Here is a 27,904-nt window from a genome sequence, read left to right on the forward strand (position 1 = left end):
GCCAGGTCAGGGGAAGGATACTGTCGTAAAGTTGGTCAGCTGCAGAGTGGAAAGAAGCAGGGTTCAAGTTATGGAGGTTTCTTCTGGTGATAGTTTGACGTTTGGAGGGATAGGTGTTTGAGGACGAAGAGACCGAGAAGGTGATGAGGTTGTGATCAGAGAGAGGAAAGGGGGTGTTTGTGAGGTTGTAGGGAGTGCAGAGATGAGAGAAGACAAGGTCTAGGGCAGTGGTGGCGAACCCGTGGCACGCGTGCCACAGCCGGCACGCCGAGCCTTATCTGTGGGCACGCCAGGAGAATCCAGCGGCGCGCTGTCTTCCCGGCTGTAGTGTGCGTGACAGCCGGGTCCCAAGTGCGCATGCACAAGAAGCAGTGCTCCTTGTGAATGGTAAGGCGGTACCTGGGACACATGACAGATCCCAGAAGCCGCCGGACCAATCACAAAGCGCAGCGCTTCTCGCGCATGCGCACTGGGCATCCGGCTGTCCGACGAGCGCCCACACTACAGAAGCCGGGAAGACAGCGTGCGGCTGGATCGAGGAACAGGTAAGATAAAAAAAAAAAAACTCTGCGGAAGTAAGAGCGGGTACCTGTCAAATTCAGGTACCCGCTCCCCCTCCCTCCCCAAAGGTCAGCAGTCATCCCTGTGCTGTGTCCCCAGTCTCTGGTCATCCCTGTGCTGTGTCCCCAGTCTCTGGTCATCCCTGTGCTGTGTCCCCAGTCTCTGGTCATCCCTGTGCTGTGTCCCCAGTCTCTGGTCATCCCTGTGCTGTGTCCCCAGTCTCTGGTCATCCCTGTGCTGTGTCCCCAGTCTCTGGTCATCCCTGTGCTGTGTCCCCAGTCTCTGGTCATCCCTGTGCTGTGTCCCCAGTCTCTGGTCATCCCTGTGCTGTGTCCCCAGTCTCTGGTCATCTCCTGTGCTGTGTCCCCAGTCTCTGGTCATCCCTGTGCTGTGTCCCCAGTCTCTGGTCATCCCTGTACTGTGTCCGCAGTCTCTGGTCATCCCTGTACTGTGTCCGCAGTCTCTGGTCATCCCTGTACTGTGTCCGCAGTCTCTGGTCATCCCTGTACTGTTAATTAGTTTGCACTACTGTACGAGTTGTTTTTTCTAAACCAAAAGCTCGATATTCAGGTTTCATTGCAGTGTTGGCACTTTGAAAGAAATAAGTTGGTTTTGGGTTGCAGTTTGGGCACTCGGGCTCAAAAAGGTTCGCCATCACTGGTCTAGGGTGTTCCCGTCGGAGTGAGTGGTGGACTGTATACACTGTGCAAGTGCAAAAGAAGAGGTTAAGTGGAAGAGTTGGGATGTAGTCGGGTTACTGATGTTGATAGGGATGTTGAAGTGTCCAAGGATGATGGTGGGTAGTTCAGAGGATAACAGAAAGGAGTTTAAAGGGTTAAAGTACTTGCCAGTCAGCCTTGGTTTAAGCAGTTTCAAGTCTTATGAGCCCAAAAGGATTTTTCTTGTCTGTCACTTTCGATGTTAAAAAAAAAACAGGAGACTTCTCACAGCTCAACTCAGCCTAGCATTTCTAGCAAATCCACAGGGTGTCTCCCTGGAGCAGTAAACCAATTGTCTCCTTTTGGGGAGGGAGGTGTAGGTGGAGCCCTAAGTTATGACTAGAAACTCTCATAGCTGCTATTATGATTCATAACTCATTCTCGGAGCATTTGGCAGCCTGGGCACTAGTATATTAATACTCACCAGCATCTGCGGAATAGTTAGAGATGAAACGTCATATACACTTAAATGGTTCAGGAGATATACTTTCCTGCTCTCCTATATATGCCAGCTAGGTAAGGTAATTGTCAGGAATGGACTGGCCAGCAATGGTGGGACTCACCTGCCTTTTGATCTGCAGTACCAGGGCTGGCCAGCGGGTGCTCCCAGCAATCAGAGACTCTGCCAGGGCTGGCCAGCTAACACCTGGAACTGATGATACTGGTGTATTTAAGGGATGGCCAGACTTGCAGACTCTGCCTTGGTGTTGTGTTTGTCCTGGGCCCTGTATCTGTCCTGCATCCTGTTTCTGTTCCTTTGCTACCTGTTCTGATCCCTGGCTTGTGACCCTGACCATCCCTCTGCCTGACCCTCTGTACTCCGCTGCTTGCTACCTGTTCTGATCCCTGGCTTGTGACCCTGACCACCCCTCTGCCTGACCCTCTGTACTACGCTGCTTGCTACCTGCTGAACCTGGCCTGTGACCCCGACCATTCTCCGCTTGCTCCCCCTGTACCTACCTGCCCAATTGATATTGACTCGGCCTGCCTGACGACGCTTGCTTGTATGTACTGTTATCTGTGGGTGGTTGGTTGGGTTTGTTTGCACTGTATTATGTTTAGTATTGCACTGCGTTTATGTTTGTATTGTTAGTGTTAATAAATTACATTGTTAATCACATATCTGAAGTCTGCGTTTCCCTGCTTCAGTCACACACCTCTGGTCATACCTGGGAGCCCTGACATTACACCAAGGCCAATCCTGACCAGAAGTGGCTGCACAGGGAAGCCATCTTGACTTGTTGATGGGAAGGATGGATCTGGATGAGGTTGCGTATTTATATCTGCTAGTGTTTGATGACAGGGAGTATGCTTATCAAACTCTGAAGGAGTATACCCGGGATGAACTGCTAGAATGTATATGGCTCGCTCATGTTCTAGTAGATCAGGGCAGAGTTCTCTGAGGTGCAGCCTTTGATTGAGGTTTGTGCTGAGTTGGTTTCATCTGGTTCCCCCGAATGCAGGGATGAATTTTTGCCACCATTTAGTGCAGACCAGGTAGAGTCCCTGGTGTGGTTATTAGAGGATGATGTGGGTTACTTTCTGGAGCGTTATTCCACATGTTCACCACAGACACTAAGAGATTGTATAAACGCAGTGCAGTCATTGACCAGACAGGCTTTGTGTAAGCTCAGCTTTGTTCAACCCATACTGCAGACATGGACAGACTTGTTGCACCCAGCCTCAGTCAGCTTACAAAAACCCAGTCCTGCTTCTAACTCTACTCCTGTATTCCCAACAGCTCCTCCAGTTACAGCCCAGTATACTTGGCTATCTACCGCATGTCAGTACCCTGTTCCCACTCGCTGCACCTATCCTGCCTTTAACCCTGTAAAAAAGCCCTCTGTAGCAACTGCTCCCTCTCCTGTTCCATCCTCCAGTTCTTCTCTGTCTCCAGCTGCTCCATTCGTTTGCAGACCTTCGTTTACTTGCAGTGCTCCAGTAGTTAAAACCAGAAAAAAGCGAAAATTCTTTCCAACCAATACCATCCTGCCAGTATCCAAACCGGTGAGCCTGCCTTCCGTGGTTCAGCCTGAAGCCTCTACTCGGCCTGATGCCTCTACGCGGCCTGAAGCCTCTACTCGGCCTGAATCCTCTACTCGGCCTGAAGCCTCTACTCGGCCTGAAGCCTCTACTCGGCCTGAAGCCTCTACTCGGCCTGATGCCTCTACTCGGCCTGAAGCCTCTACTCGGCCTGAAGCCTCTACTCAGCCGGACGCCGGCATTCAGCCTGATGAACTGATCCAGCCTGACGATCCTATTAGGCCAGTTGACTCGATGCCCGCTGTTGATCCAGATGATCCGGTGCCCACTGTCGTGCCAATTGACTCAGAGCCCGCTGTCGTACCTGGTGACTCGGTGCCCACTGCCTTGCCAGATGACGCGGTGCCCGCTGGCGAGCCAAATGACCTGATGCCTGGTGACCCAGTGCCCGCTGTCATACCTGGTGACCCAATGCCCGCTGTCGAGCCAGACGATCCAATGCTTGGTGACCCGGTGCCCACTGCCTTGCCAGATGACGCGGTGCCCGCTGGCAAGCCAAATGACCTGATGCCTGGTGACCCAGTGCCCGCTGTCATACCTGGTGACCCGATGCCTGCTGTCGAGCCAGACAATCCGGTACCTGATGACCCGGTGCCCACTGTCGTGCCTGTTGACTCGGAGCCCACTGCCTTGCCAGATGACGCGGTGCCCGCTGTCAAGCCAAATGACCTGATGCCTGGTGACCCGATGCCCGCTGTCCAGCCAGACGATTCAATGTCTGCCCCAGTGCCCGCGGTCATGCCAGTTGACTCGGAACCCACTGCCTTGCCAGATGACGCGGTGCTCGCTGTCAAGCCAAATGACTTGATGCCTGGTGACCCGATGCCCGCTGTCCAGTCAGACGATCCAATGTCTGACCCAGTGCCCGCGGTCATACCAGTTGACTCGGAGCCCACTGCCTTGCCAGATGACGCGGTGCCCGCGGTCGAGCCAAATGACCTGATGCCTGGTGACCCGATGCCCGCTGTCCGGTCAGACGATCCAATGTCTGACCCAGTGCCCGCGGTCATACCAGTTGACTCGGAGCCCACTGCCTTGCCAGATGACACGGTGCCCGCTGTCGAGCCAAATGACCTGATGCCTGGTGACCCGATGCCCGCTGTCCGGTCAGACGATCCAATGTCTGACCCAGTGCCCGCGGTCATACCAGTTGACTCGGAGCCCACTGCCTTGCCAGATGACACGGTGCCCGCTGTCGAGCCAAATGACCTGATGCCTGGTGATCCGATGCCCGCTATCCAGCCAGACGATCCAATGTCTGACCTAGTGCCAGCGGTCATGCCAGTTGACTCGGAGCCCACTGTCGTGTCTGGTGACTCGTGTCCGCTGCTCCGCCTGGGGGCCCGAGACCTGTCGCTCCGCCTGGGGGTCCAGCGCCCGCCGCTCCACCTGGGGGTCCGGCGCCCGCCGCCCCGCCTCTTGGGCCCGAGACCTGTCGCTCCGCCTGGGGGCCCGAGACCTGTCGCACCGCCTGGGGGTCCGGCGCCCGCCGCTCCGCCTGAGGGCCCGAGACCTGTCGCTCCACCTGGGGGTCCGGCGCCCGCCGCTCCACCTGAGGGCCCGAGACCTGTCGCTCCACCTGGGGGTCCGGCGCCTGCCGCTCCGCCTGAGGGCCCGAGACCTGTCGCTCCACCTGGGGGTCCGGCGCCCGCAGCTCCGCCTGAGGGCCCGAGACCTGTCGCTCCGCCTGGGGGCCCGAGACCTGTCGCTCCACCTGGGGGTCCGGCGCCCGTTGCTCCGCCTGAGGGCCCGAGACCTGTCGCTCTACCCGGGGGTCCGGCGCCCGCCGCTCCGCCTGAGGGCCCGAGACCTGTAGTTCCGCCTGGGGGTCCGGCGCCCGCCGCTCCGCCTGGGGGCCCGAAGCCTGTCGCCCCGCCTGGAGGCCCGATGCCTGTCGCCCCGCCTGGGGGCCCGATGCCTGTCGCCCCGCCTGGGGGCCCGAGACCTGTCGCTCCACCCGGGGGTCCGGCGCCCGACGCTCCGCCTGAGGGCCCGAGACCTGTAGTTCCGCCTGGGGGTCCGGCGCCCGCCGCTCCACCTGGGGGCCCGATGCCTGTCGCCCCGCCTGGGGGCCCGATGCCTGTCGCTCCGCCTGGGGGTCCAGCGCCCGCCGCTCCGCCTGAGGGCACGAGACCTGTCGCTTCACCCGGGGGTCCGGCGCCCGCCGCTCCGCCTGAGGGCCCGAGGCCTGTAGTTCCGCCTGGGGGTCCGGCGCCCGCCGCTCCGCCTGAGGGCACGAGACCTGTCGCTCCACCCGGGGGTCCGGCACCCGCCGCTCCGCCCGAGGGCCCGAGACCTGTAGTTCCGCCCGGGGGCCCGATGCCTGTCGCCCCGCCCGGGGGCCCGAGGCCTGTCGCCCCGCCCGGGGGCCCGAGGCCTGTCGCCCCGCCCGGGGGCCCGGTGCCTGCCGCCCCGCCCGGGGGCCCGGTGCCTGCCGCCCCGCCCGGGGCCCGGTGCCTGCCGCTCCGCCCGGGGGCCCGGTGCCTGCCGCTCCGCCCGGGGGCCCGGTGCCTGCCGCTTCGCCTGGTTGCCCGATGTGCCTCTGCCCGGGGTCCTGCCCGATGTGCCTCTGCCCGGAGTCCTGCCCGATGTGCCTCTGCCCGGAGTCCTGCCCGATGTGCCTCTGCCCGGAGTCCAGCCCGATGTGCCTCTGCCCGGTGTGCCTCTGCCCGGAGTCCAGCCCGATGTGCCTCTGCCCGGAGTCCTGCCCGATGTGCCTCTGCCCGGAGTCCTGCCCGATGTGCCTCTGCCCGGAGTCCAGCCCGGTGTGCCTCTGCCCGGAGTCCAGCCCGGTGTGCCTCTGCCCGGAGTCCAGCCCGATGTGCCTCTGCCCGGAGTCCAGCCCGATGTGCCTCTGCCCGGAGTCCAGCCCGATGTGCCTCTGCCCGGAGTCCAGCCCGATGTGCCTCTGCCCGGAGTCCAGCCCGATGTGCCTCTGCCCGGAGTCCAGCCCGATGTGCCTCTGCCCGGAGTCCAGCCCGATGTGCCTCTGCCCGGTGTGGCTCTGCCCGGTGTGCCTCTGCCCGGAGTCCAGCCCGATGTGCCTCTGCCCGGTGTACCAGTCTTTGATATCCCGCCAGTTACCAGACCCGGGCGGTGGAACATTTTTCCCAGCTAGGACTGTTTGGAGCGTCCTGAGGCCGCTCCTTGAGGGGGGGGTACTGTCAGGAATGGACTGGCCAGCAATGGTGGGACTCACCTGCCTTTTGATCTGCAGTACCAGGGCTGGCCAGCGGGTGCTCCCAGCAATCAGAGACTCTGCCAGGGCTGGCCAGCTAACACCTGGAACTGATGATACTGGTGTATTTAAGGGATGGCCAGACTTGCAGACTCTGCCTTGGTGTTGTGTTTGTCCTGGGCCCTGTATCTGTCCTGCATCCTGTTTCTGTTCCTTTGCTACCTGTTCTGATCCCTGGCTTGTGACCCTGACCATCCCTCTGCCTGACCCTCTGTACTCCGCTGCTTGCTACCTGTTCTGATCCCTGGCTTGTGACCCTGACCACCCCTCTGCCTGACCCTCTGTACTACGCTGCTTGCTACCTGCTGAACCTGGCCTGTGACCCCGACCATTCTCCGCTTGCTCCCCCTGTACCTACCTGCCCAATTGATATTGACTCGGCCTGCCTGACGACGCTTGCTTGTATGTACTGTTATCTGTGGGTGGTTGGTTGGGTTTGTTTGCACTGTATTATGTTTAGTATTGCACTGCGTTTATGTTTGTATTGTTAGTGTTAATAAATTACATTGTTAATCACATATCTGAAGTCTGCGTTTCCCTGCTTCAGTCACACACCTCTGGTCATACCTGGGAGCCCTGACAGTAATATACCAAACTATTTGTATTAACGTGACCAATCTGAAGATATTCCTGGTTTTTATGCAAGTCTCTTATATTCCAAGATATGAAATCACAGGGGAGAATGGATGCTGAATGTGGTGTCTTGTTTTATGCATTCTCTGGAATGCCTTTGAACTCCCGTGAAGGACTTGGTTTACGCTTTTACGATATCCCAGATTGCAGAGCGACCAGACAGCTAGGCCCCAGCTCTGTTGGGGTTTTATAGCTCGGAGCTCTCCTGCTGTGCCTGGTTTGCCTGTGACCTCTGTTATCACCACATGCCACCCAACAGCGAGGGAGAGGGTGGATGATTGGAGGAGAAAGCCTGCTTTGGGAGGGAGAGAGGTGAGACAACATGGAAGGGTTCTTAACAAAATGGAGGACTGCGTCCATCTCTGTGGGCACGATTGCTACAAACATATCCTTTAACCGCCTCCTGCTCACCATATTGACACGACGGACAAGCAGGAGCTCTCTCTCGTTCTGGAAGAGCGTCATATGATGTCCTCCCACTCTAGCCACATTGCGCTGAGATCGGTGGTGCCCTGTGTTTCCTAGGTCATCACCGATTGCGGTAAAGAGATAACGTAAGCTCTTTACCATGTGATCAGCTGTGTCCAGAAAATTCCAGTTATCAGTCCTCTTCTCACGCAGACAGCGCATGAGGAGAATTGAGCCGTTATGCAGCAATCTTAAGAGGAGACATCTACACTGATAATCAAAGGCACTGATCATCGGTGCCCATAAGTGCTGCTTTCAGTGCAGTCTATTACTGCCCATCAGTGATGCCCGTCAGTGCCGCCTATCACTGAAGCCTCATCAGCGCACAGCAGTGAAGGAGAAAAAATTACTTATAACAGAAACTAAAAAAAAATTGGGAGGAGACGACCCCCAAAAGAGGAATGGTTTTACAGAGGCCACTGACATTTTTTTCCCTACTCATCTTTTCTGTTTTTCATGAGTTTTGCATTTGGCTAGGGTCAGTGTCACTACTAGTAGCATGAGGTGATACCTGGACCCTACAGAGGTTGCACAGGCAGTCCAACTCCTCTAGGATGGCACATCAATATGTGCCATTGCCAGAAGATTTGCTGTCTCCCAGCACAATCTCAAAAGTATGGAGGAGATTCTAGGAGACAGGCAGTTACTCTAGGAGAGCTGGACAGGGCCATAGAAGGTCCTTAATCCATCAGCAGGATCATTATCTGTCCCTTTGTGCAAGGGGGATCAGGATGAGCACTGCCAGCGCCTTCAAAATGACCTCCAGCAGGCCACTGGTGTGAATGTCTCTGACCAGTCAGAAACAGACTTCATGAGGGTGGCCTGAGATCCTCTAGTGGGCCCTGTGCTCACTGCCCGGCACCAAAGAACTCAACTGGCATTTGCCATTGAACATCAAAATTGGCAGGTCCGCCGATGGCACCCTGTGCATTTCACAGATGAGAGCAGGTTCACCCTGAGCACATGTGACAGATGTGAAAGGGTCTGGAGAAGCCATGGAGAACGTTTTGCTGCCTGTAACATTGTTCAGCATGACCATTTTGGTGGTGGGTCAGTGATGTTTTGGGGAAGCATATCCATGGGAGGATGCACAGATCTCTACAGGCTAGATAATGGCACCGTGACTGCCATTAGGTATCGGGATGAAATCCTTGGACCCATTGTCAGACCCTACGCTGGTGCAGTGGGTCCTGGGTTCCTCCTGGTGCATGACAATGCCAGGCCACATGTGGCAAGAGTATGCAGGCAGTTCCTGAAGGATGAAGGAATGGATACCATTGAATGGACCCCATGCTCGTCTGACCTAAATCCAATAGAACACCTCTAGGATATCATGTTTCGGTCCATCCGACGCTGCCAGGTTGCACCTCAGACTGTCCAGGAGCTCAGTGATGTCCTGGTCCAGATCTGGGAGGAAGTACCCCAGGACACCATCCGTCGTCTCATTAGGAGCATACCCTGACATTATCAGGCATACATACAAGCACATGGGGGCCATACAAACTACTGAGTACCATTTTGAGTTGCTGCAATGAAATTTCAGCAACATGGACTAGCCTGCTGCATCATTTTTTCCCTTTGATTTTCAAAGTGGATAAATAGAGATGAATTATTTTTGTTTATTGAAATCTTTTGGAGTAAAAATCTATTTAAAGATAGTTTTATATTTAAGATACATGAACAATTTAGTTTATTTAGCATGAAATGGAGCTTAGTTATGTAGCATGAGGCTGAATATTCTGCAATATTTACATTTTTGGTAAACTCATTCACTGAATCCAAGCTCTTCAAGCTGAGATTAACATTCATTGCATTGAGGCATTCACACAATTTCAGAGTAACCATAGAAAATAACATGAAATAAAAGAATTTGAGTAGTTTCTAGCTATGTATGATTAACCTATTAACCTAAAATTGGTTCTGATATGGCCGTTTTACTAACCTGACAGCTTATTATTCTAAAAAGGAAACCTTCATTTGGTTTGCAAATATTAAAGATTCTAACTACCAGCAAGAATGAGTCAGATTCCTTACATTAAAGAGCACCTGTCATTTTAGATCCATCCACTCACCTGCTGCCACCACGTCCCTCACCTTATTGTATCATTGTCGCATCACCAGCCATCCCATTAAAGTGAATGGGACTGTCGGTGTGTCAACAAGTTAGAGGAGCCGCTGCAGGACAGAGATGACAGTTGCTATTTAAAAATTATGATTTAAATCAAGCCTTTTCACTAGTGATTTAAATCAACTTGATTTACAACAAATCCACCCTGCTTTGAATTCAGTCCTCTGTAGGTTGATAATTTTCATTTCCATCAAATGATGGGGCATCCTTATGTTCCTAACATATTACCCTGTCCATATCAGTATAGATATCCAGCATGAGATTTTTACCCATTGAGATCTGATGTGTTTTCAAAGTGTTCCTTTAATTTTTTTGAGCAGTGTACAGTGAAGGAAATAAGTATTTGATCCCCTGCTGATTTTGAATGTTTGCCCACTCACAAAGAAATGATCAGTCTAAAAATTGAATGGTAGGTATATTGTAACACTGAGAGACAGAATAGCAACAAAAAATTCAAAGAAATGCATGTCTAACAACTTATGCACTGATTTGCATGTTCATGAGGGAAATAAGCATTTGATCCCCTTCACAAAACATGACTTAATACTTGGCAAATCCCTTGTTGGCAATCATAGAAGTCAGACGTTTCCTGTAGTTGGCCATCAGGTTTGTACACATCTCAGGAGGGATTTTGGCCCACTACTCTTGGCAGATCCTCTCCAAGTCATTAAGGTTTGGTGGCTGGTGTTTGGCAACTCAAACGTTCAGCTCCCTCCACAGATTTTCAATCAGATTAAGGTCTGGAGATTGGTTAGGCCACTCCAGGACCTTAATGTGCTTCTTTTTGAGCCACTCCTTTGTTGCCTTGGCCGTGTGTTTTGGGTCATTGTCATGCTGGAATACTGATCCATTACCCATTTTCGAAACCCTGGCCGAGGGAAGAAGGTTCTCACCCAAGATTTAATAGTACATTGCCCCGTCCATCGTCCCTTTGATGCACTGAAGTTGTCCTGTCCCCTTAGCAGAAAAACACCCCCAAAGCAGAATGTTTTCACCACCATGTTTGACAGTTGGGATGGTGTTCTTGGGGTCATAGGCATCATTCCTCTTCCTCCAAACACAGCAAGTTGAGTCGATGCCAAAGAGCTCGATTTTGGTCTCATCTGACCACAACACTTTCAACCAGTCCTCCTCTGCATCATTCAGATGTTCAGTGGCAAACTTCAGATGGGCCTGGACATGTGCTTTTTTGAGCAGAGGGACCTTGCAGGCACTGCAGGATTTCAATCCTTGTCGGCGTAGTGTGTTACCAATTGTTTTCTTGGTGACTGTGTTCCCAGCTGCCTGGAGATCATTGACAAGATCCCCACGTGTAGTTCTGGGATGATTCATCACTGTTCTCATGATCAGACACTCCACGAGGTGAGATCTTGCATTCTACACCAGACCTAGGGAGACTGACAGTTGTTTTGTGTATTTTCCATTTGCGAATGATTGCACCAACTTTTGTCACCTTCTCACCAAGCTGCTTGGCGATAGTTTGGTAGCCCAGTCCAGCCTTGTGTAGGTCTACAATCTTGGCCCCGACATCCTTGGACAGCTCTTTTGTCTTTGCCATGGTGGAGAGTTTGGAATCTGATTGTATAAAAGACACCTGTCCACAGGAGCAATCAAACAGATAACAAAATGAGATTAGCAGCACTCCTTTTAAGAGACTGCTTCTAATCTTAGCTTGTTACCTGTATGAAAGACACCTGGTAGCCAGAAATCCTGCTGAATGATAGGGGATCAAATACTTATTTCCCTCATGAACATGCAAATCAGTGCATAAATTTGTTAGACATGCATTTCTTTCGAATTTTGTGTTGCTATTCTGTCTCTCAGTGTTACAATACACCTACCATTTGATTTTTAGACTGATCATTTCTTTGTGAGTGGGCAAACATTCAAAATCAGCAGGGGATCAAATACTTATTTCCTTTACTGTATATAACTGACGTGGGAATTTTTTTCCATTTAATAGCATTCACCAACAGCCCTGAAGAAGAGTCTTTTCTCCTGAAATGCATTGGCTTGATGTACTTGTCATTACCCTCAATGAATGCCTCCTAATCTACCATCAAAAGTGCATTCTTTTGGACAGCGGGCGCTCCTTCTTTTCTACTATTCCAAGTATGTGTGTGGAAACAACCTCAAGGCCGTACCAGAAAAGCAGCAGCCCAAACCTTAACCCTGTCATGCCGACTTAACACAAATATGTGGCCTCACAGAATTGGGCTTTTTTCCGTGGGGCCGCATATCTGCATACCTGTCTTTGTGCTGGGAGCGCGATGCCCAGTACGTTCCCAGCACAAAGACCGGGGTGTCACTGAGAGCCCCTGGTTCTGTTCTAACGACTGTGACCCAGGACTCCCGATTCCGGGTCACATGATTGGTGTGATAGCCTCTGGTTTTCACAGTGATCAGGTCACTATGAAGCACGCCCCCCTTGGTTTCTTTTCTCTCTGAATGGAGGAAAGAAATACCTTGCATCTCTCTCTCTCTCCTTGAAGAGAGAAAAAAACCCAACTGTTTGTAAAAAAATAAATATTAAAAAATAAAGGAAAAATACCTAGATCAAAATTTGATCTAGTTCAGTGCCAGGGTTAGTGTTTGGGCCAGAGTCAAATGTCAAGGTCAAAGTGAAAGGTCAGGTTTGTTTTTGTATCAGTGTCAATGTTTTAGGTAAAAAAAAAACAAAACAAAATGCACACTATTGTTTCTGGGCTGTAGTACAGGTACAAAAAAAACCAAAAAAAAAAACCACACATATACGATATTGCTGCAATTGTCAGGAGCTGGAAATGTTATTTTGGGCTGTTCTTTGGTGGTAAGTTCTGGTAGTAACAAGAAACGCACAGCTAAATAAAAAAAAATGTTTTTTTTTACTATTGTGGGCCAGTCTTCCGTTGATAAAAAAAAAAATATCAGGAGATATCCATTACCATTTACCACCAAATGAAAGCCCAATTTGTCCTGAAAAAAAAGGTATAATTCACCTGGATGTACAAAGTAGTTGTGATGATATGTACGGTTTTACTAACACGTCAACGTTGTAAAATTTTACCTAGGCTTTGTTTTACCCTTATTATTATACAGGATTTATATAGCGCCAACGGTTTGTTCAGCGCTTTACATTATAGTGGGAGACAATACAGTAACAATACAAGAGGGATTTGAGGGCCCTGCTCCTTGGAGCTTACAATCTAGGAGGGCGGGGTGAATGGTACAGTAGGTAGTAACTGTAGGGGATGGATTGGTTGGAAGAGTAGAGGATTCCAGAATTAGCAGAGGGCGGGATAGGCTTCCCTGAAGAGATGGGTTTTCAGTGATCGCCTAAAGGCAAGTAGAGTAGGTGAAAGTCTGATAGATTGGGGTAGGGAGTTCCAGAGGATGGGTGACACCCTGGAAAAGTCTTTGAGACAAGCATGGGAAGAGGAGATAAGGGAGCTAGAGAGTAAGAGGTCTTGCAAGGAGCGGAGTGTACGGTTTGGGTGATATTTAGAGATAAGATCGGTTATGTAAATTGGGGCAGTGTTGTGGATGGCTTTATATGTCATTGTTAGTGTTTTGAATTTTATCCGTTGGGCAACTGGGAGCCAGTGGAGGGATTGGCAGAGAGGGTGGCGGATACAGAACAGTTAGTGAGGTTAATGAGTCTGGCAGCAGCGTTCATGATAGACTGGAGGGGGGATAGCCTGCAATGAGGTAGGCCAATGAGGGAGTTACAGTAGTCAAGACGTGATATGACATGGGAGTGAATAAGTTGCTTAGTGGTTTCCGGGGTTAGGAACGGTCGTATCTTGGAGATGTTGCAGAGGTGAAGTCTACATGATTTTGTCAGCAACTGGATCTGGGGCTGGAAGGACAGATGGGAGTCTAGGATTACACCTAGTAGGTTGAGTTTGAGGAAGTGGAGTGACATCCAAGCCGATATGTCGCTTAGTAGGCTAGTGATGCGGGTGAAAACTGAAGGGATGAGGTGAGGGGTAGACAGATTTGCATGTCATCAGCATAGAGATGGTAATTGAAGCCATGGGAGTTTATCAAGTGACCAAGGGAGAAGGTGTAGATGGAGAAGAGAAGGGGTCCAAGAACAGAACCTTGAGGGACCCCTACAGAGAGAGGGAGTGAGGAGGAGGTGGCAGCGTTATAGGTAACACTGAAGGAGCGCTGCAATAGGAGAACCAGGAGAGAACGGAGTCACTGAGGCCAAAAGAGTGTCGTTTTTTGAGGAGTGGATGGTCAACCGTGTCAAAAGCCACGGAGAGGTCGAGTAGTAGGAGTATTGAATAGTGGCCGTTGGTTTTTGCAGTTAGTAGGTCATTAGAGAGTTTTAGTAGGGCAGTTTCAGTGTAGTGTAGAGGGCGAAAGCCAGACTGTAAAGGGTCGAGAAGGTTGTTGTCAGTGAGGTGGGAGCTCAGACGATTGTGGACTAAGCGTTCTAGGAGTTTAGAGGTAAATGGCATCAGGGAGATGGGTCTAAGGTTGTTCAGGTTGGTGGGGTCTAGGGAGGGTTTTTTAAGCATGGGAGTGATGTGCACATGCTTTAAAGGGGAGGGGAAGGCACCTGTAGAGAGGGAAAGATTGAAGATGTGAGTGAGGGAGCATAGGATGGAAGAGGAGGGTGAGCGAAGGAGTTGTGAGTGGACAGGGTCCAAGGGGCAGGTGGTGAGGCGGGCTTCCAAGAAGACCTTAAGGACCTCTTCAGTGTAGCGAGGTCAAAGGAGGAAAGTGTTGAGGGAGGTATGGTATGAGGAATGCTAGGTGGGGTGGGTGTCTGTGTAGTGGCGATGTCCCTACGAATTGCGTCAATCTTGTTTTGGAAGTGGTGTGCAATCTTGTGGGCAGTAAGTGAGGCGCTGGGTGGCAGTGGAGAAAGTAGAGAGTTAAAGGTGAAGAGCCAACGAGGACTCGAAGAGAAGGTATTAATGAGGGTGACAAAGTAAGCTTGTTTGGCAGCATGAAGGGAGAAAGTGTATGTTAGGAAGGTAGATTTATAACGGGGGAATGCTTGGTGGGATTTGGTTTTACGCCATAATCGCTCCAGCGCACGACTGTTTCGTTTGAGATTTCGGGTGTGGTCAGTCTGCCAAGGTTGTAGAGGTCAGGGCCTGATGCTTCGTGTTGTTAGGGGAGCAAGTGAGTCTAGAGCAGATGAAAGAGAGTTGTTGTAGACAGCAGTGGCCAGGTCTGGGCAGGACGGGGTTCATGCTGTCGTAGAGCTGGTCAGTTGCAGAGTGGAAGGGAGCCGGGTATAGGTTTCGGAGATTTCTGCAGGTAATTGCTGTTTAGTGGGGTAGGTGTTGGAGGACGAGGAGACTGTGAAGGTGATGAGATTGTGATCAGAGAGGGGAAATGGGGTGTTTAAGAGGTTACAGGAGTACAGTGGTGAAAGAAGACAAGGTCTAAGGTATTCCTGTCAGAGTGAGTGGAGGACTGTACACTGTGCTAGTGTACAAAAGAGGTTATGTGGAGGAGTTGTGATGTAGCCGGGTTATTGACGTTAATAGGGATGTTGAAGTCTCCCGAGGATGATAGTGGGTAGCTCAGAGGAGAGAAAGTAGGGTAGCCAGGCGGCGAAGTCATCAACAAAGCGGGAAGGGTTTAAGAAGGTTTACCGCCAGTCAGGGGCGTCCCTAGGGTTGGTGTCACCCGGTGCAGTAACACTTTGTGACACCCCCTCCGACGATCCCCACAGAATGGATTGGATCTGCAAATTGAGAATAATGGGTTGGACTCCGATCCATTATGTTCCCCAATCCGCAGATCCGATTAATCCTGCAAGGATCATTGGCTTACGTTGCAATTTACCTTTTTGTGGAGCGGGTCCAGTGTCACCCCGTAGAAGTTGCATGCCGATGATCCCCGCAGGATGGTTCGGATCTGCGGATTGAGCATAATGGATCAGAGTCCGATCCATTATGCTCCCCAATCTGCAGATCCGATCCATCCTGTGGGGATCGTCGGCTTTCTTCACAACTTACCTTTTTGTGGAGCGGGTCCGGTGCCACCCCATGCGGTAGGTGTCACCCAGTACGGCATGCACCCCCTGGCACCTGCCTCAGGATGCCACTATCCACTATTAGGTATATCGGACTAGAGGGACTTCTTCCTACCCACCCACCTATGACCAGTGACTGATCCAGTCAGTCCAGTGCAGTCTTCAGCACAAACAAGATACCTTACCTGAACAGGCAGTCTATTGGTAAAGGTGAACTACACCTTTAATGGGGTTGTAAAAACCACAACTTCGCCACCTATTTCCTACTTTGCCTCAAGCCAAAGGGAGTTAAACACTGAAAGTTCTGCTGGAAGTGATAGCGCTTTACACAAGGCAAGACTTCCCTCCTCGCACCAAGAGCTCCACATTACATAACCACCCAGTCCAGCCCCTACTAATGTATCAAAGAGGACCGTCGCCATGGTTTCCTTTAGCACTCCTAACCTAACCTCTCTCCGCACATTCCAAGGTCAGTCAGGCTCCCACACTCCCCGTACTTTACTGTTCTACAACGTTCTGCGCACAAGTTCTACGACCAGTGCCGCGCAAAGCATGCCGGGCATTGTAGTCTCCGCGGTGGCGCCGAGAATCCCGCCCTGCCTCTCTTTGGTTAACGCTGCTGCTTGGACTGGGAACGCAACACGGCCACATCGGGCGAGTTCTTCCGTTATCTCCACCCCTGCCTGTGATTGGCTGAGTAAGTGTTAAGGCGTTAGGTGATTGGACAAGGGATGTCCGGCTCGGGGCCTGGGATTTTGCTGCTGGCTTCCGGAACTGAGTTAACCCCAGCGGGCGGCGGCGGAATAAGGTGAGGTTAGGGTGGGCTGAGCCGGTTTAGGATGCCGTCCAACTTCTTTATAGACCGTAAAGTGGGCAACACACAGGGGGTCCGCCAGTGTACAGAATAGTGACTACTCTGCACTGTACATCCAATGACCCATGTCACAAGGGATACCGGCAGATGCTGGTGATATCTCAGGACTTGGGAACCAGACTCACACTCCAGCGGAAGAGCCAAGTCTCTGTAACTGAGCCCAATGAGGGATCACTATCCCAGTCACATGACTGAAAACAAAGATGTCTGTCCTTGTGTAGAGCTGTGTGAATTGAACCTATACTGGCAGTATGTGTAAGTCATTGTGTGGTTTTACTTCTAGTGTTCTAAGAGTATAAAATGAAGGACCAGGAAATGCAGAACAGCACAAACCCCGAGCTTCCCCAGAGCTCCTCCACTCCGTCACCCAGCCAGCCACAAGATCCAACGCTCTGCGGTACATCTGATCCAAGTGGTCCCACCACCCCTGGCACCGAAGGTAAGATGTGCATTGCATCCCTTCTGGAACTTTCTTTTTCAGCTTACTTCCACCTTGCAGTGTATTCTTATTCAGGACCATTTCTGCCTCTTGAAATGGTTCTAGTAAGGCAGAATGTACATTTTCTTGCTACCATTGGACTCCCATGGTGGTGCTTGTCCAGTGTTTTGGTTGCAAGCAAATTGGAATTCACTTTGCAAGTCAACACTGTGGGAGGGGATTTACTAAGGCCTGTTTCACCCGGGCTTCAGCTTGTATAGCAGAAGTGTGAACAGCAAGCGTTGACAGAGCATCTGCACAGCTTTCAGCAATCTTTGTTGAAGCTTTTAGGCTACATTCAGACTTGCAATTGGGAAGGGGGAGTGGAGGTAAAAATGCTCAGTTGAGCTGAGATTTTGCCACCTGCCAGCTCCCCCCCCCCCCCCCCCCCCCTTAAAAGAGAAGTATGGTAATTTTTAAAAAATCATACTTACCTTGGTAGATGCAGCATCAGAGCGATGCTGCATCTGTCCCCCACCGACTCTAAGGGTGAGAACTCGGTGATCACATGACCACTAATCACTGTTTAGCTATGGGTCTGGAAGTGAGGGAAAATCTCCGCAATGGGACAGAAATGGCAAAAAAAAAAAAAAAATCCAGACAGGAGTTATAACCCTCCCTTATTCTATCTGAAATGGAAAAAAAAAGCTTTGCCTATCGTTCTACTTTAATCTGCAGTGGACAGCTGACAAGGTTACATGCCACAGACATGATGCTTTGTGCCTGCAGCAAACTTTGCCTGATGTGTAGCGATTGGTAGGCAGCAAGCCAACGCTACACATTCAAGTAAATGGGGAAGTGCCACAAACGCCCCACAACGCATGCAATGCACATGGTTGCAGGGCATTTGCTGGCAAAAATGGGGTTAAAATAGGTGAAGAGGCATTGCGACGCTTCCTCACTGACTGTTAGTAGCCTCTGCAGCGTGAACCGAATGCAGATCGGTTTTCAGAGGCAAGAGGGATTGACACACGTGCACATCTACCCCAAATGCACCATTCAGTGCCAGTTTGTAAATGTTGAACAGAGATCATAATGGGAGTTATGATTGACACTTTAAAAGAGGCTAGCAGGCTTCACCACTACTTGAAGCTTATTGAAAGCTTGTTTAAAGTGACAGTCAACTCCTCTATTAGAATCTGTATTCAACATTTACAAACTGGAGTTGAATGGTACATTGAAAGCTTCAGCAAAGCTTGTTGAAAGCTCTGAAAATGTTTTGTCAAAGCTTGCTGTTTACACTGCTCTTATACTAGCTGATATCTGTGTGAAACCAGCCTAAAACTAGAGCCTACACAGAACGTGGAGCAACTGTGCATGGCAACCACTTGGCTTCTTTAGTGCAGCTACATTTGCACAGGTATTTTGCCACAGTGCATCCAGCAGAAATCACCTACACTAAAAGGGGTAAATGTTCATTTAGGTCTACAAGATTGGAAAAAGCAGTGTTACTTATCTGATTCTGCATTCCCACAGGGTCCCACCAGACTGCTAGACTGGTCCCCGCAACCTCTTTTGCCCTATGTTTGGTGGTTGTGGGTTCTCTGATGTCAAGTACAGTGCCCATAGCCCTACATTGGATGCTAGGATGCCAAGAAGCAGTCTGCCACTGGAGTGTAAGGGAGTAGAAGAAAATTTAAGTAAAACTGCTGTTCTCAGTGCCCTAGACCAAAATGAGCATTTAAATCTTGCAGTGCGGGGGACAACTTGACTCCAAGGGAAGATTTTTACTTTCCTCAGAGATGGGTTTTAAGTGGGTATCTAAAGCTAAAGTCTTTTCTAATTTTTTAGAGTGGTGACTAATCCTCACATATGTCAGGTTTCTGTTACTGTCCGTGTTCCCATAGACAGGAATAATTCTCTTTATTTTGTTCTGGTGACCTTTGTAACTGGGAATGAAAGTGATGGCAAATCAAAAATTGAGTTGTCACCGGAATAGAGGGTAAAATAGTCCAATGGGGACATTGTGGTGACAGCTGCATAAAAGAGGACCTTCCTTACTGTGGAGAGAATTTTATCTGTTGTGTTTCCAAGACAAGACACAAAGGGAAATCTCCCCCAGTAGGTTGCAGATCCCAAACAAAAAAACTTGGCTGTGAACACACATATTAGGGCAGTCCTTTCCCAAAGGGATTGCTCACATTTTCCACTCTTATTAGTGGGTATAGCTAGAGATACCAATCTTAAAAACAACCACTATTACCTGCGCTTACCTTCTCCCTCTCACATTACCCACCAGTAGTAGTCTGTGAGTGTATATTCAAAATAACACACAAATCATTTCCACCTGATTATTAACTAGCAATATGTTTATTATTATACAGGATTTACATAGCGCCAACAGTTTGTGCAAAAATGAAGGTAGACATTACAGTTACAATACAATTTGGTACAAGAGGAAACCGGGGGCCCTGCTCGTTAAAGCTTACAATCTAGGAGATCCCACAGTGAGTTTTTTTCCAGTTGAATAGGAATAAAAATATGCTCAATATCCCAGGTCACGTTTATTATTGCATAACAAACAAAACTACTTGTATTGGATTCGGCAATCTATTCAATATTAACCCCTTGGCGCCGAGCGTACGCAAATTATCGACCCCCACTGGACTCTGCTTTTTTCCATGGAGCCACTAATTTGCGTACCTGTCTTTGTGCTGGGAGCCTGCCACACGGCACGCTCCCTGCACAAAGACCGGGGTGTCAGTGTGAGCCCTGGGTCCTGTTCTAATGATTGGGACCTGGAGCTTCTAATTCCAGGTCACACGATCGCTGTGAAAGCCTCTGATTGGATATCACAGTAATCAGTCACTGTGAAGCCCACCCTCCTTGTTTTCTCTCTTGAATGGAGAAGAGCGATACATTGTATCTCTCTCTCTCCTTTCAGAGTGAAAAAAGTGTTTGTAAAAAAAAAAGGATACAACTACATTCAAAAAAAGTTTGTTTTTTTTTCTACTATTTTGGGTCAGTTTTCCTTTGATAATAAAACCAAAAAAAAAATCAGGAGATATCCATTACCATTTACCACCAAATGAAAGCCTAATTTGTCCTGAAAAAAACAAGGTATAATCCACCTGGTGAGTTGTGGTGATAATGTACAGTTTTGCTAACACATGTCAAAGTTGCAAAATTGTGCTTAGGCTTTAAGATTTGTTTTACCTTTAGGCGTGAAGGGGTTAACAACCACAGCACTTGTAATATGCACTGAAGTCACTCTTCTTGTGTGTCTCCACACTTGTAACAATGCCACCACGATATTCCAGCATCTTCACCATATAAAGATCTTCCTTGCTTATCCCATCCACCCCTCTTTCATATTGGCTTTAGCGTTCTTCATTTAATTCACGAGGAGGGCGCATTTTCCTGTCCTGCCAGTTACTCAGACACTTAGTCTGTTACTCAACTGAGTGCAGGTCAGGGACTCCACTTGGTGGTAATGTAAGACGAAAAGGGAAGTGCTGGCAATACAAGTTGTTTATAAGATTGGTATCAATACCAGGCAGTAGTGTAACCCTTCCCTACTCTATCCAAAACTTAAAAAAAAGGTTTCAAAATTAGATGTGTTAAAAGGCAAATTGCAGTAACAAAGAGCAGGATGGTAGTTCAGACTTTCTAAATCTGTATGCTTGCTTTACATTAGTAAATCAAAGTATTAAAGTCAGGGACAGCCATCATTTTTCAGAATAAGGTCATTAATGGCAGAATTTTAATTTCTCTCAGTACAGGTGTCTTTCAAACGTGCAACAATTTTGTATGTTTCCATTCTGAGTGTTTCATTGTTCTGCCCCAGCTGCACACTAGAAATATTCAGGCTGGGTCTAATCCATGGCTGTATAGTGCTATATTGTGAACAGAACCTTAAAGGGTGGCCTGGTTTGAGGAAAAAAATATGGCAAGTAAAAAAAAAAATGTAGCATATGCAATTACTCCACAAGTCATATAGTAATTTCCCGTTCTTAAAAATGACATTCCCTTTCAATCTGCAGCCAATGTAAGTTTCTAAAAATTCAAAGCAATATGGCTCCTGGAGACATACAGTTGGTATACAGAACACGTCCAGAAATGTAATTTGCTGCTTGTGTGAGGAACTCTGCCTTAATATACAAATCGGGTTTTAGGCCTCCTCTGGGACAAAAATGCCATTTTTGGTGAGATACTCACATCTAAGGGAATACAGACACACTAGATTTTGGCTGGATATTCATTATGCAGTTTTCTTTCCTTCAACCATAGGTTGAAGGAAAGAAAATCGCTTGATTCCCCCATCAACACATTAATAGGGGAATCCCTCCTGCTGCCGCTGTTGTATTCTGACAGTGGGAGGTTTCCCCGTAGTCAGAATGCATGATCACGGCCGCTGGCAATAGCCAGTGGCAGTGATCGTACAAAGAAAACCCAACAGGCTGGATGTACTGAAGCTGATCAATAGATCAACCTTAGTACAATGAGCCTGCCCATAGATGGATGGACATTTGGCCAGTTCCTGCTGAATTTCATTCTGCCTATGGCCAGTTTTTCTCATCTGAGCACTCCAAGTGCACCAACTGAATACAGTTAATTAGTCTCCCATTCAGAAACAGTATCCCAAAGACAAAGAAAAACTGCTTTTTCTTCAGAGCAACAAAATGTAGGAATCCCTAACAAAATTTGTTAAAATCACTGCAATGTACATTGATCGCCCAGGAGGAGAATTTTTTTACTTAAAAAAAAAAAAATGGTATTACTCTTTAAGCCGCTCATAAATATGTCAATTATTTTAGAGTGGAGGTTTTTTAAGGCCTATTATGGCAACATTTTGGGCACCAAACAGCTGAATACTACAGATTTAGCTCTCAAGGAAAGAATCTCTGTAGTTTTTGTTGTTCTTGTGCAGGAGAGGGAGCCATCTGTCATCCTCCTGGTGTGTGTGATGTGTCAGAGGAGCTAAGCCGGCAGTTTGAAGACATTTTAAATACATATTGTGTGGATGCTGGTCAAGAAGGGGTTGCAGATCCTGAAGAGACTGACAAAGGTCCTCCAGAATCTAGGAATGGAGAAGCAGAAACAGTGGTGCCAGAGGTCAATGGAGAAAAGGAGGAAATGCGAGGTGCAGAAGACAATAGAACTATTAATGAAACGGACAAAGATCAAAAGCGTGTACAAGATAAGAAGAAATCAAAGGGGCTTGGTGAGTAATGTATTATTGTGCTAGCTTTTTGTTGGCGCAACATAAATGGAACATGTTTAAAAGTTTATTCTAGTCAAAATTAAAAACAAACTAAGGATTCCTACAAGGAGCAAAGCTTACCTGCTCAGTATTTCAGGTTTTCATCCATGCATTGCTGTAGTTTATCAAGCCACCATCTCCTACTTGTCAATATTCTGGTGATCTAATAATCCCTGTTTATAAAGCAGGATTGCTTTTCCCAAACACACTTATTGCAGACTCCTTGCAATGTCTCCCATGCAGAAAGCCTTATATATGGCTCTTCCAGCCATTAACCAGATTCCAACCATCCTTCACATTTTATTGTGATTGGTGATATGGTTAACAGAGAGAGAAAGTTCTAAAGCACATATTTTGAATTACAAAATCCTATTGAAGAACGCCACTAAATATGAAAAGAAAACGTAGGAGGAACATGTAATGTAGTAATTTTATACATATTTCTCTGGCATCCAAGGAAGAATGTGCTGGAATTGAGCATGTGAAGCAATGGTAAAAATTGCTCAGTGGTAAAATTGAAGTTTGGATTGCTCTCTGTCCAGTACCACAGAAATAAGTATACATTACAGTATTGCCCTTAATACCGACAAGGTTTTTGTCACTTACTTTGAGGAGTTCTCTCCTGGAGTAAATTATGTGAACACTCAAACCCAGTATGAAAGGGGAAGCAAATCCTACAGAGACATATATTTGACGAGGCTCATCTCATTTAACTACATATTGATGGCAGTACTGGACAGTTTTTCATCTTGTAGAACAAGAGGACTTCTATGTGGATAATTTCTTATTGGCCAGTTCTTTTGCTGTCATGCTATTAACATAACGACATAAAAAATTGACGATAGAAAAAGAGTGGTCCATCGAGTTTGGCCGTTTTTTTTTTTTTTCGTGGGGGGTTTTTTATTTTCTGTTAACTGACTCACTACCCCTGCTAGAAGTTTATTCCAAGCATCAACTACTCTTTCAGTAAAATAGTACTTTCTGAGATTAGTCTTGAACTTTCCTCCAGTTAGTTTAAAGTCATGTTCCCGTGTTCTTGATTTTGGTTTTGTGTTGAAAATACTGATCTCCTGAACCTTATTCACCCACTTTATCGTTAAAATGGCTTTAGGTCTTTTTGTGTCACTGACCCAGAACAAGGAGTCCAAAACAAGCATGGAACATAAACTGATACTGCATAATGTCATGGAGTGCAGATTCCAAAAACAGAAATCACAGCCAAGTAAAAGCACTTTGCAGAACTAGAAACAACAGGCTTTAGAGTCCCCTTCCAAGTTTGTAAAGCCAGTCTGAAGCTATTGCCAGAGTTTCTGAAAAATGCATTTCGTCATGTGCAACCACATGGAGACCTGCTGGATATAGCATAATGTACTAACATTTTGTAGGGATGCACCGAAACGTTTCGGCCGAAAACGCCCCTTTCGCCTGTTGGCCGAAATGAACAAAAGCACCAATACAGGTGCCGAAAAAGCTCACCGGCCGCCGCTCAGTAGTTCTCAGCCTTACCTGAGAAACCATCGATCCTGGAGCTGGGCATAGAGATGAGTGAAGGCCGCCACTCATCTCTATGTTCTTGGAGGACCGGAGCAATTTCACTTCCCGTTCCGGCCATTTTTATTTTTTTTTAAGAACTAGATCAATGCGCTTTTTTTGATCCAATGCTTTACATTGCAGAGGAGAGATGTGGGGTCTTATTGACCCCACATCTCTCCATAAAGAGGACCTGTCACTAATTATTTCTATCACAAGGGATGCATGCATTTCTTGTGATTAAGAATAAAAGTGATTAAATTTTTTTTTTAAAGGGAAAGTGCGGAAATGAAAAAAAAAAGTTTAAAGTGCCCCCCCCCCCCCCCCCCCCGTGCTCACATGTAGTGGTGAACGCATATGTAGGCCATGCCCGCATATGTAGGCCATGCCCACATATGTAAACGGTGTTCAAACGAACGTCAGAGCCAGAGCAATAATTCTAGCACTGGTCCTCCTCTGTAACTTTACACTGCTAACCTGTAGAAATTTTTAAAGCATCACCCATGGAGATTTTTAAATACCGCAGTTTCACGCAGTTTTAAAGCGTGACATGTTTGGTATTTGTTTACTTGCCGTAACATCCTCTTTTATATTTTACAAAAAAATTGGGGTATATATTTTTGTTTTGTTTGTTTTTTTTTAATCAAAGTGTATTTTTTTCAAAAAAATATATATTTATTTTTAAAAACTCCGCGTTTCGGCCAAGTGCATTTTGAATTTTTAGTTTCGGCACCAGAATTTTCATTTCGGTGCACCACTAACATTATGTATTGCTGTTTTTTTGACTTCCTGAAATGTCTCTCCTTTTTAGACCTCAGGAGAAAAATTGGGAAATAGCATGATCTTAGAGCCCTTACATGCTATCTCAACAAGGTCCTGGACTCTGTGTAAAATGAGCTTTGTCCTTTTAGTTTAACAGGCATAACAGCAACAGGAGTGGACGGTTCTTAGAGGTAGAAGAGGAGTAGGAACCCTGTGCTCTTTCTCAAGAGAGTTGAAAGGTGTTTTTTATGCCCATGGTGGTCGGCAGCCATTGCTCAATAATGTTTGTAGGGTTGGAGTCCTCAGATTTTTCCAGGAACTTCATCACCCTAATGTTGTTACATCACAGCCTGTTTTATAAATCCTCCGTTATTACAGAAATTTCTTCAGTACTCGGCAAAGTGGCTTTGACGTCTGCTTGTCAACGTCTAGCGGCATCCTCCAGATCACAAACTCTTCCTTCTAAGGCTGGGGTATGGTCTCTAATGAGGTGTATTTCTTATTTGGGGTATACACCTCTCTCTGGGTGGGGTTCCAAGGTTTAGATGCATGAACGGGGTCTGAGAGGCATTGGAGGATAGCAAAAGGCTACTCATTAAGACAATTTTGTCATTCAGCTGTCAATGTCGGTCTTGCCCACAGGCATGAAGGCTGAAATAAGGATGCTTCCTGGTCCAATTCAGGGCCACTTGTGTCCTCCATTGTGCGTGCACAAGTGACCCTATATTGCTCCACGAGTCAGGCTTACAAATTCCAGTTAGCGAGCCGATATATATGGCATACTTTTGATGCCTTGTTGCAACATCCTTTGCCTGATCTCATTGTGGCTTACACCTGGTCAAGGGAGAAGATTCTTTGAGAGGACAGATCTGAGGCTTGAAAAAATTAATTTCAAGATCAATAAGCGGGGGCACCTTTCCGCACATCTGCTCATATAGAGGTGCAGGCCATGCTCCCTGACCCAGATCATGAAAGCAGATCAGGAACTCGCTGGTTCTGAATTAGTGATTGAGAAAGACAGCAAGGCAACTATCATTTTCAGAAAGCAGTCACCAGTGGCAGCCTCCTTATTTCTCTCAGCATAGGTTTCCTTTAACTGAAATAGCTGTAATCTTTCCTTATTCAAATGGTCTACAATTTCTGATATGCAACACTGTAGATGTAAAACTCCTGACAATGCATGTCCTTACTCTTTACATGGTAGATTCTTCTTTTGTTTTTTGTTTTTTTGGTTTGAGATACAGTGATACCTCAGTTCACGAACGCTTCTGTTCATGAACAACTCTGTCCGTGTACAGAAGAGTTTGCAAAAATTTGTTTCAGTTCGTGAACTCCGCTTTGGTTGACGAACACGAGCCGCAGCCATCTTCCCTGCTCTGTCAGGTGGTTGTGACTTCCTGTAGACAAGATCATAGTCACAGACAGACACTGAAAGTGTACTGTGAAGACACTTACAGTACTGAGAAGCTTTTTGGTGTCCTTTTTAGCACATACTGTGCTGTACATCCCTGTGCACACTTAGCTTTTTTGTATGCTGTTTAGCACATACTGTACCGGATATCCAGTATGGCTCCAAAGAAAATTCAGAGCAAGCATGGTGGTAAGAAGAAAGTGCGGAGCAGTAATGATGGTGACAAGAATGTGTAGAGCAAGCATGTTGTTAAAAAGAGAGTGCAGTGTGGTAATGAAGGTGACAAGAACGTGCAGAGCGGTAATGAAGGTGACAAGAACGTGCAGAGCGGTAATGAAGGTTACAAGAATGTGCAGAGCAAGCATGGTGGTAAAAATAGAAGGCAGAGCAAGAATGGTAAGAATAAGGTTGTGAAGAAAATAACCATTGAGTTGAAGAAGGAAATTGTAGAAAAGCATGACTGTGGTATTCGTGTGACTGATCAGGCCTCAGAGTACAAGATGGCGAAGTCGACAATCTCGACTATTTTGAAGAAAAAAGCTGCCATCAAAGGAGCTGATGTAGCAAAAGGAGATGTTAACCAAGCAGAGGAAGCAAGTGCTGGAAGAGGTGGAAAAGCTTTTGTTAGTGTGGTTCAATGAGAAACATCTGATAGGTGATAGCATTAGTGAAGCTATGATCTGTGAAAAAGCCAGGAAATTGCACAGTGATTTACTGCAAAAAAAAAAAACCCTCTACAAGTTCAGCAAGTGAAGAATTTAAAGCCAGTAGATGGTGGTTTGAAAAATTCCACAAGAAAAGTGGCATCCACAGTGTGGCAAGACATGGTGAGCCTTCCATTTCTGATAAGGCCGCTGCAGAAGCCTACACAAAAGAATTTGCGGAATTCATGAAGGCAGAAAGATATGTCGCTCAACAAGTGTTAAACTGTGATGAAACAGGGCTGTTTCAGAAAAAGATGCTGGGCAGAACCTATATCATGCAGAAGGAAAAGGCACTGACAGGGAACAAGCCCATGAAGGACAGATTGACCCTTTTGCTGTATGCAAACGCAAGTGCCGATATGAAGATTAAGCCACTATTCCCAGACCCCTCATATATTCAGGGAACAGAATGTGAACAAGGCCAGACTGCCTGTCATATGGAGGGCCAATGCTAAAGCTTGGGTCACAAGGCAATTGTTCATAGAATGACTGCACCCACCGTAAGAAAATATCTTTCTGACAACCAACTGACTGAAAAGTGCCTTCTTCTGATAGACAGTGCACCGGCACACCCTCCAGGCTTGGTGCATGATATGGATGCTGACTATGACTTCATAAAGGTCAAGTTTCCCCCCCCCCCCCAACACGACACCTTTTCTACAGCCCATGGACCAGCAAGTGATCTGCAACTTCAAGAAGCTGTACACAAAGGCGCTCTTCACTAGGTGTTTAATGTCACTGAAGAGACATCTTTGAGTCTGAAAGAATTCTGGAAGAAACATATCAATGTTCTCCACTGCATCAACCGGACATTAAACTCAGCCTGGAGGAAACTGGTCAGACTGTGACTTTGAAGGGTCTGATGCAGAGGTAGTGGACGAGATTGTGTCCATGGACAAGAGTATGGGTCTGGACGTCGATGGTGCAGACATAGAAGAGCTTGTTGAGGAACATAAAGAGCAACCGACAATGGAAGAACTTTCTGAACTCCAAAGTGCGCTTATTAAGGAGTATTCCACTGAGGAGGAGGTTAGCAGTGATGCCATAAAATCCATTATGGAAAAATGGAATGGGTTCCATGATGTTTTTGAGAAGCACCACCCCAACATAACTGTAACGAACAGAGTGTTGAATCTGAACGATAACATGGTCTCTCATTTCCAGAGGGT

The 27,904-nt window shown here is 47.8% G+C and overlaps 1 protein-coding gene across 2 annotated transcripts in view; it reads left to right on the forward strand.

Moving 5' to 3' along the window:
• The first annotated feature begins 16,354 nt into the window (after nt 1-16,354).
• TXLNA (taxilin alpha) overlaps nt 16,355-27,904 on the forward strand; it is a 34,622-nt gene continuing 23,072 nt past the window's right edge. Inside the window, exons 1-3 of one of the 2 annotated variants that reach the window (XM_089673839.1) lie at nt 16,355-16,470; nt 16,931-17,086; nt 21,996-22,289. In XM_089673839.1, the coding sequence (XP_089529965.1) occupies nt 16,948-17,086; nt 21,996-22,289 (433 nt within the window). In that variant the 5' untranslated portion in view covers nt 16,355-16,470; nt 16,931-16,947. Of the gene's footprint in view, nt 16,582-16,930; nt 17,087-21,995; nt 22,290-27,904 lie in introns of both variants that reach the window. The other variant, XM_089673838.1, reaches the window with a different exon arrangement.

This window comes from Staurois parvus, unplaced genomic scaffold, assembly GCF_062004578.1.
Source record: "Staurois parvus isolate SC_StPar_1 unplaced genomic scaffold, SC_StPar_1.0 ptg000145l, whole genome shotgun sequence".
Taxonomy (NCBI): domain Eukaryota; kingdom Metazoa; phylum Chordata; class Amphibia; order Anura; family Ranidae; genus Staurois; species Staurois parvus.